Source organism: Melanerpes formicivorus, unplaced genomic scaffold (genome assembly GCF_026170545.1).
Source record: "Melanerpes formicivorus ecotype bairdi unplaced genomic scaffold, bMelFor1.0.p_v2 SCAF_15, whole genome shotgun sequence".
NCBI lineage: Eukaryota > Metazoa > Chordata > Aves > Piciformes > Picidae > Melanerpes > Melanerpes formicivorus.
Genome location: NW_027142367.1, coordinates 10,943,140 through 10,958,299, shown reverse-complemented (window position 1 = coordinate 10,958,299; position 15,160 = coordinate 10,943,140). Strand labels below are relative to the sequence as shown.

Genomic DNA, 15,160 nt, shown 5'->3' with positions numbered 1-15,160 from the left:
TCTGATGCCTGTTCCAGGGCTTGGCAATTTTTTCAGGGGAGAAATTTTCCCTAATATCCAACCTAAACCTTCCCTGGCACTACTTGAAGCCTTTTCCTCTTGCCTATCCCTTGTTACTTGGAAAAAGAGACTGACCTCAACATGGCTACAGCCTCTTTTCAGGTAATTGTAGAGAGTATGAAAGTCTCCCCTCAGCCCCCTTTTCTTCAGGCTAAACAACCCCAGTTCCCTCAGCCCCTCCTCACAAGACCTGTGCTCTAGACCCTTTACCAGCTTCGTTGGTGCTCTTTGGACACTCCTCAGCAGCTCCATGTCTTCCTTGTAGTGAGGGATTCAAAACTGATCACACTGCTCAAGGTATGGCCACACCAGTGCTGAGTACAGGGGGATGATCCCTCCCTACTCCTGCTGGTCACACTATTGCTGATCCAAGCCGGGCTGCTGTTGGCTTTTTGGCCACCTGGACACACTGCTGGCTGATATGCAGCCAACTTGCAGGTTTTATTTTAGCATCTTGCCTTTGTTTTGGTTTTTTGTTGTTTGTTTTGGTTTGGGGTTTTTGTAGGTGTGTTGGCAGAGAGCTTTGCCACAGCCACCTTTGAAACACTGAAGTACCAGGCTGCCAACAGATTGCCCTTTCAAGATTTGTATTTTACTTGCAGCTATGTGCAGAAATCTTTGGAGCACTTGAAAGTAGCCTATCTTAACAATTATTTTTATCTTGAATGGTTGTTCCTACACCAAATGCAGGTTTATAGGTAAACCTGAGAGCCTCAGGTCCTTTGTCTGTAGTGGCAGCTGTGCTGACCTCCACTTTCCCACCCAGATGGATGTTGTGTGTGCTCCTGTGAAGTGTGATCCGTGAGGACCTGGGCTGGGATCCCCAGCCAGATGTAGCACCTCTCATACCATTTTCAATTAGTTTGATGCTAAAGCTGTGATCTATACTGTTGGATCAGTTAGGTCATGAAAGAGAAGCTGGATATGAACTCATCAGAAAATCAATTTGGTTTGCTTTGTTTTTCTAGATGGCATTTCAGATGGAATTTTCCTTTTCCTTTTGAACTCATTCCTTTGCATAAGAAGCCAATCCTATGACCTTTGGTGGTGATGTATCTAATGTGAACACCACCCCAAAGCGTCACAGAATTACTGCTAGGAGTCTCATGTGAAGAGTGGGACTTGTTTGACATCTGTCATGTGAAGACTGGGACTTGTTTGACATCTGTCACACTTCTGAGTAATAACAGGGTGGATTTTTTGAATTTTTTTTGTCTTTGCTAGTGGGCCATATCCCTTCCTAACAGAAAAACTCAAAAGTCAGTCAGAGCAAGTCTAAGATACTCTCCGAGTCCAAGATACTTACATGGGGTGTCTCAGAGGTATTGAAACATACCATCTGTTTCTGCTGTAGAGAACAGCAGACTTGGATCTCCTTGAATGAAAGTAGTGGCTCCAACTATGCTGCAACTGTGTCTAGGCTCCAAAGTGAATGTTTGCAGAGCCATCAAGTTCTTTTCCCAGCTTCATGAGAGCACATTTCAACCTTGAGCCTATCAGCAACATCCCAGTTAACATGGTCAAATAGATCTTTTTAAATCAGAATCATAGAATCATTATGGTTGGAAGAGAACTTTAGGATGATGAAGTCCAAACTCAATGACATCATCCCTGCAGGAGGGAACATACAGAATCATAGAATGATAGAGGTTGGAAGGGATCTCTGGAGAACATCTAGTCCACCCCCACTGACAGAGCAGGTTCACCTAGAGCAGGTTGCTCAGGACAGCATTTAGGTGGGTTTTGAATGACTCCAGAGATGGAAACTCCACCATCTGCCTGGGCACCTCATTGTGCACTGCCAGGGTGGAGCAGGGGGACAGTGTGCTGCCTCTGAACACCTGGTGGAATCAAAAAAAGGAAGGAAAAGCACAGGAAGATTGTGTTCAGTTTACAGCCCTGCGTGGGAAGCATATCACCAGCCTTAGTCTTTGATCTTCAGATGGGACAAGGGGAAGTTATGTCTCCTTTTTATGGTAGTCATATGTGCAGCCATATGTCAGTAAACACAAAGGCATTGAGATGATTACTTGGTAAGGAAGAAGCCTGTGCTAAATTATTTCCTTGCCCCAGCAACACAAATGTAGGTAAAGTTCCCATCATTGCTGTTTAATTTTACACTGTAACTCATATTCTGGTCTTATGTGATGCTGCATATCAGTGTTTACAGCCCTTCCTCTGCCTCTGCAGCCTTCACTATATGCCTATGCCTGCCTTGATTACCTAAACCTGGTTTTGCCCATATTTGCCACAGCTGGGTGGACGGAGTCACAAAGAAATAACCTCACAGAATCACAGGATCATTTAGGTTGGAATAGACCTTTAACATCATTGAGTCCAACCCAGGAAAGATTTCTTTCCTTTGATGGTGACAGAGCACTGGAGCAGGCTGCCCAGAAAGGTTGTGGAGTCTCCTTCACTGGGGAGATTCCAAGCCTGACTGGACAGGATCCTGTGCAACCTGCTTTATGTGGCTGTGCTTTAGCAGAGGAGTTAGACTACATGCTCTCCGGGAACCCCTTCCAACTCCTACCATTCTGTGGTTCTGGTAACCCAGCACTGCCAAGCCCACCATTAAATGATGTCCCTCAGTCCCACAGCTACATGTCTGTTCAATCCCTTCATTGATGATGATTCCACTGCTACCCTGGTCAGTCTGTTCCAGGCCTCGACAACCCTTTTGTGAAGAACATTTTTCCCTGATGTCCAACCTAAACCTCTGTTGAACTGTACCTCTCGCAGGTACAGATCTGAGGCCATCAATTCCAATCTTTCTTCCATCCAGTGATACAGTTCATCATTTGCAAGCTGCTAACAGAACTACACCCATGTGTCAGGGAGAGCTGGGCCCCAGTTGCTGTTGAGCTATATCAAAGAGAAGACGACTGTATAATACCACATCAAGTCTGACTCCTTCTCAAAGCCCTCATCTTTTCATTATTTCCTCCAGGGAATAATTGGGAACGTATCATGTGGTTACTGCATTTTCTCCTTTGATATCTGCACATACAAGATGGTATCCTCCCGCTGAGGAATTTTTGCTTGGAGAAATGCAGTGCCCAAGTATGTTTAAATGAATAAATCTTTCAATTTTTTTTTAAAGTGCATCTGTATTCATGCATCATATGACATGAGCTGGGCAAAATACAATTGCTTAAAAGCCAGTGGTATAATAAACATGCCTTGGAATTAGTCACTTGAACCATTTCAAAGCCTCATCCTGACAGCAGATTTCAAACTCTTAACAGCCTTGAAAAGGGATGGAAATTTTCAATGGCTTTTTTCAGTCTGAGATAATTTGTTTGAAGGAGGCATCCCAGCAGAGTTGTTTCTGTTCAAAGTTAGTAGTGGTGGCTACAGCTTCTACAGGGTTACCCTGCAGGACCCAAAAGCTGCTCTTCACCCTTGGATAGGAGCATTCACTCCGTTTCAAAACAAGGTGCTGAAGTACAGTGGGCTTTTTAGTGTGTGGAGACTTAAAGAAGGGTGTCAGAAGGTAAGCTCTCACTCCCTAACTATGATTCATAGAATCATAGAATGATTTGGGTTGGAAGGGTTCTTTAAAGGTCATTTAGTCCAGCCCCTGCCCTGCAGTGAGCAGCGACATCTTTCAAGTAGATGAGGTAGCTAAGATTTGTGATGACAAAAATAAAAGCACTAGTAAGGTCACCTGTACCTGTCTGAGCTTGTTCTCCTGGTGGTGTGAGGGCCCTGTGATATCTGCTCTGTACTCTCCATGGTTCAGATAAACTAATAAGCTTGAGTTTTTGAGAATGTCAAGTGCTGATCCAAGTGAGGTGGGCTGCAGACAGAGCACAGAGCTGTACACAAAGCAGTGACCCTATCCTGCCTCTCCAAAAGCACAGCATCACCCTGCCATGGCCCTAACATTTCTGGCAGCAAAACAGGAGTTGTTTGGATCTACATTTAGCCAACAATGTGGAAATACCTGAAAAGTCTTGGTGTGCAGAAAGGGAGAAGAATTGACCCTTTGAAAGTTAGGTTCCTTTAAGGGCATCTCAGACAACATGCTCAAATATCAAAGCTTCTCTATTGTTTATTACCCTTTAGAAAGTGAGGCTGTAAATTCTCACCCACACTGAAGAGTTGTTTGTAACCAGCAACAAAGCTACCAGATTTTTCCAGTAAAGACTCTGTGAAGTTGTTTTTCATGGATCTCAGTATCTTTAGATCATTCAGTGCTCCGCACTCTTTGCATTCCCTCTTTTAGTCTAAAAGCATCACCCCTTCTCCTGTCACAACAGGCCCTGCTGCAATGATTGTCCCCATCTTTCTTAGAAGCCTCCTTTAGGATCTGAAATGCCATGAGAAGGTTTCCTAGGTGAATCCCAACAGGTTCTTGAGCAGGTCAGCCAAAAGCACACCAGAAAAGGTGAGGGTGAATCCCAGACACAGCTCCTGGAAGCATGTATTAGTGAGACATCCCTCCCCTGAGACAGCCACCCTGACTTCCTAAGCACACCACCAGCCCTCCACCTCACTCCGTATTAACTTTCTAGCCTGCTGCTTCTTAAATTCCTTCTGGTAAAGTAATACCATTTCCTCCAGCCCATTATGTAAGGTTCATGTTTGTGACCCCCTAACCTCTAGATGTATATTTTTCTTTTGATCTATGTTTTCCAGCATATCTTGAGAACAGGCTGTGCCTTAAAGGGTGAAGACACATTCCTTCTGAAGCTGCATCTGTAGAGAGAGCACTGGTGGTGGGGGTTGGATGTATACCTTACTAGAAACCAAAATTACAGAGTGCTGGAGATAAAAGCAGCTTTGGAAATTCTTCTTCCCTTTTAAAATAAAAATACCCAAATCTGCCTTTAATTGAGTACCTCAGTCATCACAGAGGCTTCCTGTGTGCAGAGGCTCTGCTTGGAGTGTCTGTTTTCCCTTGGATTTAAGGAGTAGCCTCTATTTGCAAGTTTATTATGGAAGTGTTCAAATTAGAGGTGAGCTGAAACCTCAAAGGTTATGCCCAGATCTGGATGCAACTTTCTGAAGGTTTCAAGGTCTATGTTTTTCGTTGTCCTGACCAGAGAATATGGACATGCCTGTAAAATTCAGGTTCAGAGCCACAGCTCCTGGGTGTGGAAATGCCACACTTTGGTTCAAGCCCTTTTCCTGAGTGTATTTCATAGAATAACAGACTGGTTTGGATTGGAAAGAACATTTAAAGTCCAACTCACATGTAGTCAGCAGGGACATCTGCAACTAGAGCAGGTTGTTCAGAGCCCCAAACAACCTGACCTTGAATGGTTCCAGGGATGGGGCTTCTACCACCTCTCTGGGAAAGCTGGCTCAGGGTTTCACCACCCTCAGCATAAAACACTGCTTACTCCTCTCTAGTCTGAATCTCCCTCTTTCAGTTTAAAACCATCACTCCTTGTCCTGTCACAACAGGCCCTGTTAAAAAGTCTTCTTGTCTATTCTGTAGGTCCCATTAAGTACTGAAAGGCCACATGAAGGTCTCTCTGAAGCCTTCTTGTGTTCAGGCTGAACAACATCAGGTCTCTCTGCTGGCTCTCACAGAAAAGGGTTCCAGCCCTCAGATCATTTTTATGGTCTCCTCTGGACCTGCTCCAGCAGGCCCATGTCTTTCATGTGACAAGACTCCAGAGCTGGACCCAGCACTGCAAGTGGAGTCTCACCAGAGTGGAATAGAGGAGCAGATTCCCCTCCCTCACATTTTGTGAAGCAAATTTATTGAATGGATATTGGTGAGATGACAGAGTGGAAAAGATTCTGCTAGAAGAAAGACATTGAGGCGCTGAAGCAGGTCCAGAGAAGGACAACAAAGCTGGAGAAAGGTCTAGAAAATAGGTCTATGGGGAGCAGCTGAGGCATCTGAGGTGGTTTCACATGGAAACAAGAGGGCTGAGGGGAGACCTTCTTGCTCTACAACTACCTGAAAGGAAGCTGTAGCAAGCTGAGGGTTAGTCTCTTCTCCCTAGTAACAAGTAATAGGACAAGAGTAAACAGCCTTAAGTTGCACCAGGGGAGGTTTAGGTTGAGTGTTAGAAGAAACATCTTCACTGAAAGGGTTCTCAAACACTGGAACAGGCTTCCCAGGGAAGTGGTTGAATCCCCATCCCTGGAGGTGTTTGAAAGATGCAGAGATGTGGTGCTGAGGGACATGGCTTAGCACCAGACTTGATAGAGAAAGCTAATGGTTGGAATTGATATCTTAAAGGTCGTTTCCAACCAAATGGTTCTATAACTGTTTTTTTCAGATGAGAAAAGAAATGTAAGCTGAACTTTGCCAGACACATAACAACACAAACAACTGTCATTCAGTACAAGATGTTCATAACCTTCTTTACTGTGTGGAAACCCTTCTTATGCAGCAGAGTCTCATGATAATTTGATCTTTTTCTATTACAGGGCTGGGAGAAGGTTCTGCCCTTCTTCACCCAGACAGCAGGTCCCACCCTCGTTCCTTGGAGAAGAGTGCATGGAGGGCTTTCAAGGAGTCACAGTGTCACCATATGCTGAAACACCTTCACAATGGAGCCCGGATCACTGTGCAGATGCCTCCCAATATTGAGGGTCACTGGGTCTCTACTGGGTAAGGAAAGAGAAAGCAAGATGCTCAAGTAATCTCTGTGGAAGAGCATAGGTGTGATTCTAAGGGACACTGGTTTAGCACCAAACTTGGTAGAGTTAGATACTGTTTACAAAGGCCTGTATTGATAGGATGAGGGGCAGTGGTTTCAAAGTAGAGAAGAGCAGATTTAGCTAGGAACAAGTTCTTTACCATGAGGGTAGTGGAACACAGGAACAGGTTGCCTGGGGAGGTGGTTGAAGCACCTTCCCTGAAGATATTCAGGATGAGGCTTGACAGGGCTCTGGGCAGCCCAATCTAGTTGAGGATGCTCCTGCTTACTGCAGAGGAGGTTGGACTAGATGACTTTTGGAGGTCCCTTCCAACCCAGACCATTCTAGGATTCCATGATTGTAATGGTTTTTTCCAACCAAAATGGTTCTACGATTCTGTGAAGCAGAGAGGTAAGAATGAATATTCCCCACATTAAACAGTACTGGAAATAGTTTTCTTTAATATGGTGATGCTCTGAATTCCAGCTGCTTTCTATACATCTGTGCATAAAAGGAGAAGGAGCAGCAGTATGTACATTAAGAAAGCATGCTGTAAAGCTGTCTTGATGAATCAATTTATAGCCTGGATTTTAAACAGCATGCTGTGAGATATCTTTAAATCTCTCTCTAAATAGGAAGGAGCCCAACAAGTTGCCAGAATGGATGCTTATCCAAACGGAACGTTGTCCTGTCTTTGACTCCATGCATCAGACCCATTGAATAGGTCCTTGTATTTACAGCCTGTGTCTAGCACAGGTTTTATTAGCAAAAAGAAAGACATGAAAAGGCAGTATTTCTGTCCCACTCTCTGCATGATGAATTGTAATTCAGAGAGTATTTGTGCCCTCTTTGTCTCAGCAGGCAATACTGACATGCTTATTAAAAGTGACTTGGAGCAGGAAACACTTCAGGGAGGTGTTTGAGAGAAGGGAGAGTATTTACCTTAAGCAGTATATCTGTGACAAAGGAGACAAGTTTGAAGGTACAAAGGGGCTTTCTATAGCAAGTGGAATTTAACTGCCATTCACATCTTCAGAAAGGATAGGATAGGATAGGACAGGATAGAATAGAATAGAATAGAATAGAATAGAATAGAATAGAATAGAATAGACCAGACCAGGTTGGAAAAGACCTTCAAGATCATCGTGTCCTACCTATCATCCAACACCACCTAATCAACTAAACCATGCAACCAAGCACCCTACCAAGTCTTCTTCTGAACACCTCCAATGATGGTGACTCCACCACCAAAACAAACAAAACAAACAACCAAACAAAAAGGCCCCAAACAAACAAACCATAACCAAAAAAGAAACAAAACCAAAACAACAACAAAGTCTGGCACAGTATAGGTCGGGGGCTCACCTGGGGAGAGTGCTGAAAGGGAAAATGACCTGGGGGTCCTAGTTGATGGAAGGTTGACCAGGAGCCAGCAGTGTGCTCTTGTGGCCAAGAAGGCCAATGGCATCCTGGGGTATATTAGGAGGGCTGTGGTCAGCAAGGACAAGAGAGGTTCTCCTCCCCCTCTACTCGGCCCTGGTGAGGCCACATCTCAAATACTGTGTCCAGTTCTGGGCCCCTCAGTTCAAGAAGGACCTCAGGGAACTGCTTGATAGAGTCCAGTGTAGAGCTACAAGGATGATGAAGGGAGTGGACCATCTTCCTTATGAGGAGAGACTGAGGGAGCTGGGGCTCTGTAGCTTGGAGAGTCAGAGACTGAGAGGTGACCTCATTCATGTTTATAAACATAAATGAGTGCTGAGAGGATGGAGCCAGGCTCTTCTTGGTGATGTCCAATGACAGGACAAGAGGCAATGGGTGCAAATTGAGGCATAGGAAGTTCCATGGAAACATGAGGAAAAATATTTTCATTGTGAGAGTGATGGAACACTGGAACAGACTGCTCAGGGGGATCGTGGAGTCTCCCTCTCTGGGACGGAGACTGGCCTGGATGTGTTCCTGTGGGACCTGCTCTATGTAATCCTGCTCTGGCAGGGGGGTTGGACTAGATGATCTCCAGAGGCCTCTTCCAGCCCCTAACATTCTGGGATTCTGTGAAAAACAAACAAACAAAACAACCCACAAAAAATACTCCAAAATCTACATATTGAATGGTCCAAATTCACACCACATAGAGTTTTGGCATTAACTGCCACCCCTGTTGAAAATTTGAGTGGAAGAACTGAGGACATTAGGAAACATTCTTTCCCTGAAAGAGTCAAGTATTGGAACAGGCTGCACAGGGAGGTGATGGAGTCACCATCCCTGGATCTGTTTAAAGGTCATTTAGATGTGATTCCCAGTGATGGTTTAGTGATGAACTTGATATCATGGGGTTGATGGTTGGCCCTGATGATCTCAAGGGCCTTTTCCAACCTGAATGATTCTATGACACAAACCAATATGTCCTCTGCAGGCCAGAGCTGGTGGAGCTCCACTGAGAAGCTTCTGCAGCATCACAAAACCCAGTTTGCACTTTTCTTTGGATGTTTGACATTTCACTTTCTGGTGATATCATCTCTTTTGCTAAATCTACCATGCAAAAGGGAAGAATGGATATTTAACAAGCTGCTGCTCTTTTTTTTGGGGGGGGGTGAGAGGAACTGAGTCACATGGTGGTCCCTAGACAAAAAGATAAAGCAAAACATGACTCAAAACTATTTAAGCCTACGAAGATAAAGCCCTTAGATATGATTACCATGAAGCAATATACTAATCCCAGCACAGCAGCAGAGGGAATCATTGGTTAACTGGTAGCCTACAGATGCCTGGTTCCTATTTGCTCCTGTTCATGCCAGAGGGACATTAGTAAGCAAGTACTGGTGGAGGCTTCATAGAGTCATCTGGGTTGGAAGGAACCTCTGAAGGTCATCTAGTCTGAGCTCCCTGCACTGAGCCGGGGCATCCTCAACTAGATCAGGTCTACCAGAGCCCTGTCAAGCCTCACCTTGAATATCCCCAGGGATGGGCCCTCAACCACCTCTCTGGGAAACCTGTTTGAGTGCTCAGCCACCCACATTGTAAAGAACTTTTTCCTAACATCCAATCCACATCTACTCTTTTCTAATTTCAAACCACTGCCCCTCATCCTGTCACTGCAGGCCTTTGTAAACAGACCCCCTGCAGCCTTCTTGCAGGCCCCTCTCAGGTACTGGAAGGTGGCAATTAGGTTTCCCCAGAGCCTTCTCTTCTCCATGCTGAGCAACCCCAGCTCCCTCATCCTTCCTCATAGCAGAGGAGCTCCAACCCCCTGATCATTTGCACAGCCCTCTTCTAGACCAGCTCCATCAGGTCCATGCCCTTCTTGTGTTGAGGACTCCAGAGCTGGATGCAGTACTCCAGGTGAGGTTCCACCAGAGCAAAGTGGCAGAAGCACCTCTTTGGGTCTCCTGACCACACTGCTTTTGATGCAACCCAGGATGCCACTGGCCTTCTGGGCTGCCTGCTCATGTCCAGCTTCTCACCTATCAGCAACTTCCAAGTCCTTTATCTCGAGGCTGCTTTCTGTCACCTCCTCTCCCAAGCTGTATTGGCAGTGAGTGTCATTCTGACCCTCGCTGCTCAGTCTTGTCACCTGTGGGGTACAGGAAATGAGGCCTTGCTAAAAAGTCCTTCCTGTCACTTTCTGTTTTCCCACAGCTGTGAAGTCAGAGCAGGCCCAGAGTTCATCACCAGATCCTACAGGTTCTACCACAACAACACCTTTAAGGCCTACCAGTTTTATTATGGTGGCAATCGCTGCACCAGCCCCATCTACACCTTAGTGATCCGTGGCAAGATACGGCTCCGCCAGGCCTCCTGGATCATCCGAGGGGGCACCGAGGCTGACTATCAGCTACGCAGCATCCAGATCATCTGCCACAACGAAGCAATAGCCAAGAAATTAAGTGAGCTGGTGAACCATACGTGTCCTGGATTTGTACCAGAGGACAGTCCCTGGGAGCAGGATGTGAGCTACGATTTGCTGAGAGAAGATAATGGCCGCGAATGCACCAAAGCTCTCAATTTTGCCATGCACGAACTCCAGCTGATCCGTGTGGAGAAGCAGTACCTGCACCACAACTTAGACCACCTGGTGGAGGAGCTGTTTCTTGGAGACATTCACACTGATGCTACTCAGAGGAGGTACTATCGGCCCTCTAGTTACCAGCCTCCTCTTCAAAATGCCAAAGTAAGTCTGTGTCTGTGTGATTTCTTTATCTTATTTCTGAGTAAGATACCAGTGACAAAGCCCATGTTATTCACAGGATGTTAAGGGTTGGAAGGGACCTCTGGAGATCATTGAGTCCTACCCCCCTGCCAGAGCAGGACCATAGAATCTGGCACAGGTCACACAGGAATGCATTCAGATAGGTCTTGAAAGCCTCCAGAGAATGAGACTCTACAACCTCTCTGGGGAGCCTGTTCCAGTGCTCTGTGACCCTCAAAGTGAAAAATTTCCTCCTCATGTTGAGGTGGAACCTCCTGTGCTGCAGTTTATATCCACTACACCTTGTCCTATCTTAGGGTGCAACTGAGAAGAGTCTGTCCCCTCCCTCTTGACCCCCAGCCCTCAGGTATTTATAAACATTTATTAAATCCCCTCTCAGTCTTCTCTTCTCCAGACTAAACAGCCCCTGGGCTCTCTGCCTCGCCTCATAAGGCAGCATTCCACTCCCTTGCCTGACCTCAGTGCCAGGCAAGATTATGGGACAGGTCATCTTCATAGAATCAGTCAGGGTTGGAAGGGACCACAAGAATCATCTAGTTTCAACCCCCCTGCCATGGGCAGGGACACCCCACACTATATCAGGCTGGCCAGAGCCTCATCCAGCCTGGGCTTAAACACCTCCAGGGATGGGGCCTCAACCACCTCCCTGGATAGCCCATTCCAGAGCCTCACCACTCTCATGGTGAAGAACTTCTTTCTCATGTCCAGTCTGAATCTCCCCACCTCCAGCTTCATTCCATTCCCCCTAGTTCTATCACTACCTGAGATCCTGAGAAGTCCCTCCCCAGCCTTCCTGTAGGCCTCCTTCAGATACTGGAAGGGCACAATTAGGTCACCTCAGAGCCTTCTCTTCTGCAGACTGAACAGCCCCAACTCTTTCAGTCTGTCTCCATAGGAGAGGTGCTCCAGCCCTCTGATCATCCTCATGGCCCTTCTCTGGACACCCTCCAGCATGTCCAGATCCCTCTTGTAATAGGGGCTCCAGAACTGGAGGCAGTACTCCAGGTGGGGTCTCACCAGAGCTGAGTGGGAGAATCACCTCCCTTGACCTGCTGGCCACACTTCTCCTGATGCAGCCCAGGATCTGATTGGCTTTCTGGGCTGCAAGTGCACATCTTGAGTGCAATCACACAGCACTTACAGGATGGCCAAGGGATCAGGCCCAGCCAGCATGGATTTAGGAAGGGCAGATCCCCTTTTTTTTGTTGTTTAGGTTTCTCTTGTTCAAATTTGATGTGAGATTTCTTTTTCATCAAGAGATGTTGGGCTTGCTGATAACCAGCACAATAACAAAAAAAAACAAATACCCCTAAAAAATGAATCTTTGCATCAACTGCCATGAAAATGCCTTTGGTTCACCTAGCTATGAAGTTCTCTATGCCAACAGGTTCTCAAACCATCCATCTGACCCAGTGTTTGCCAGATATAGGAAGAATAGCAGCAGCTTTATTTTTGTCCTTCAAAGTCCAAGCAAACATACCACTGAAAGGTTACAACCCTTCTTCTTTGAACTCTTTTCCTTTTCTAATTGTTGCTCCACAGGGACCCAGCTGAAAATGAGTTGAAATGCTAAACTGAGTTTAAAACTACAAGTCACAGTCTCCTCTGGAAACTGGACACCTTGAATAAATAGAAACCTTAAATCAACTTGTTTTTTTAAGGTTCCTACAGTCATACCAGGAGGTTGGGGAGGCCAGGAAATTGCCTCTGAAGTGAATCAGGTGCATTGTGTGAAATCTTTCATTTCAGGCTTTCTTCATTTCCTTTTTTTGGTTTGTTTTTGTTTTAAACTTATAAAAGCCTGCCTAAAATAAGCTAAGAGGGCTCACATTTTGAGTTAAATTTATAGCTCAGCCTCTATATAGAAGAAAGTCCCACCCAGCTCAAGAGTTTACACAGCCTGTAAGTTGGATGTGGTAGCCACATTCATTACTTCTGTGGTTGAGATGAATGGTAATTAAAAGCAAATGATTGCTGGCTATGTTAGGAATGCCAGAGCCACATGATCAGGACTTGAAACAAATAGAATTGGACCTTCTCCAGGTCTCTGCAGTGATTTTCACCATAGGATGGTAAATCAAAAGGGTTGTCCAAAAAAACCCCAACAACCTGACAGCTTTATGCTGAGCTACAAATCTGAGTGAATTCACAGATTACTGTAACTCAAGTGTTCATATAAACTCAGGGAGCTTCTATATGTATATATATATATCTCATAAGTCATCTTGTAAGGCCTTATGAATTCTCTTAGATAAGAGCATACCTCAAACAAACTCCTCCTGTAAAATAAATGCATGGAAGTTCCTGAGTGGAGCTGACGAACAGGTCACTGAAGAGATTGATCTTAGCAGTCCTCTAGATATTGAGAGCAATGTGCTCTTGTGGCCAAGAAGGCCAATGGCATCCGGGGGTGTGTTAGAACAGCTGTGGTGGGTAGGTTGAGAGAGGTTCTCCTCCCTCTCTAATCTGCCCTGGTGAGGCTGCATCTCAAATGTTGTGTCCAGTTCTGGGCCCCTCAGTTCGAGAAGGACCTCAGGGAACTGCTTGAGAGAGTCCAGCACAGAGCCACAAAGATGATCAAAGGAGTGGAACATCTTCCTCATGAGGAGAGACTGAGAGAGCTAGGGCTCTGTAGCTTGGAGGGGAGGAGACTGAGGGGTGACCTCATTCATGTTTATAAAGATGTAAAGGGTGAGTGCCAAGAGGAGGGAGTGAGGTTCTTCTTGGTGATGCCCAATGACAGGAGGAGGAGCAATGGGTGGAAGTTGAGGCATAGGAAGTTCTGTGAAACATGAGTAGGAATTTTTTCACTGTGAGGGTGATGGAACAACGGAACACTGGAACAGGATGCCCAGGGGTATTGAGAGTCTCCCCCTCTGGAGACACTGAAGACTTGCCTGGATGTGTTCCTGTGTGATCTGCTCTATGTGATCCTGCTCTAGCAGGGGAATTGGACTGGATGATCTTTTGAGGTCCCTTCCAGCCCCTAACATTCTGTGATATCATCTTGCTGATAAACATCTTAGATGTCTGTTGACATTGTGAGTTTATCAAGATGTTCAAATTGTTGCATGTGGAGCTTCTTTAGCCAGCATGAGGGAGCATATGGGTGGTAAGGGCAGGATGAGGGAACTGCTCAACCATCATTATGCAAGATGTCTCCAATTTGGACAACTCCAAGGGACTGGATACTTGGTCATAAAGTCCCACCTTACTTGCAAATACCTACAGGGACAGAAAGGCTTGAAGGCAGCATTCATTCCCTCTGCAGAAGGCCAGAAGATGTTTTTGGAGATATCTGCTCAAAAAAATGACAGGAAATGTGTACAACAGCAGTACTGGGAGGCTTATTTCACATGTGATTGCCTCAGCAATACAACTTTGTAAACAAAGAACTCGTTGTGCTCTTTTATCATCTGAGAGAGTAATGGGAAAGATCAGAGCAGGGCTGTGATGACCATTTATTCCAGTTAGAGCTTTATTTAGGAATGAGGCTGCAGTGGTCTGGGACATCACAAGAAGCCTAAGCTGTGCTAGAATAACCTTCTTTCTGCTTTTGCCATGCTCTGACATTTGCTGGCCAGGCACTTCCAGTAAAGCATTTTTCCCTTGAAAACACAATTCCAGTGGATTGGTTCTCTGTAACAAGTTGGGAGCTGACTTCCAACAGGACCTGGCATTTGCAGTTAATCCAGATTCCACGTATGGAGAGTGGTGCTTGGGCTTTTCCTTTAGCCAGGAGGTAAAAGAACAAAGTGCACAAAGACCTCTACTTCAAGAGGGGAGATAGAGACTAGAGAGAAGACAGACATTTTGTTATGATGAAGGTAGTCAAATATTGCCATAGAATAGAATAGAATAGATCAGGTTGGAAGAGACCTTCAAGATCATCGTGTCCAACCTATCATCCAACCCCACCTAATCAACTAACCCATGTAACCAAGCACTCTGTCAAGTCTCCTCCTGAACACCTCCAGTGACAGCGACTCCCCGGGCAGTCCATTCCAATGGGCAATCACTCTCTTTGTATAACACTTCCTCCTGACCTCCAGCCTGAACTTCCCCTGGTGCAGCCTGAGACTGTGTCCTCTTGTTCTGGTGCTGGCTGCCTGGGAGAAGAGACCAACCTCTGCCTGTCTACAGCCCCCCTTCAGGTAGTTGTAGAGAGCAATAAGGTCACCCCTGAGTCTCCTCCTCTCCAGGCTAGGTTGCCCAGAGAAGTGGTAGATGCCCCATCCCTGGAAACATTCCAAGTCCAGTTGGACAGGGCTCTGAGCAATT

At 45.8% G+C, this 15,160-nt stretch overlaps 1 protein-coding gene across 1 annotated transcript in view; it reads left to right on the top strand.

Moving 5' to 3' along the window:
• The window catches only part of APCDD1 (APC down-regulated 1), a 39,010-nt gene that overhangs the window by 5,451 nt on the left and 18,399 nt on the right, over positions 1-15,160 (top strand). The window contains exons 2-3 of the mRNA XM_068147617.1: positions 6,457-6,640; positions 10,309-10,840. Of these exons, the coding sequence (XP_068003718.1) occupies positions 6,457-6,640; positions 10,309-10,840 (716 nt within the window). The remainder of the gene's footprint in view (positions 1-6,456; positions 6,641-10,308; positions 10,841-15,160) is intronic.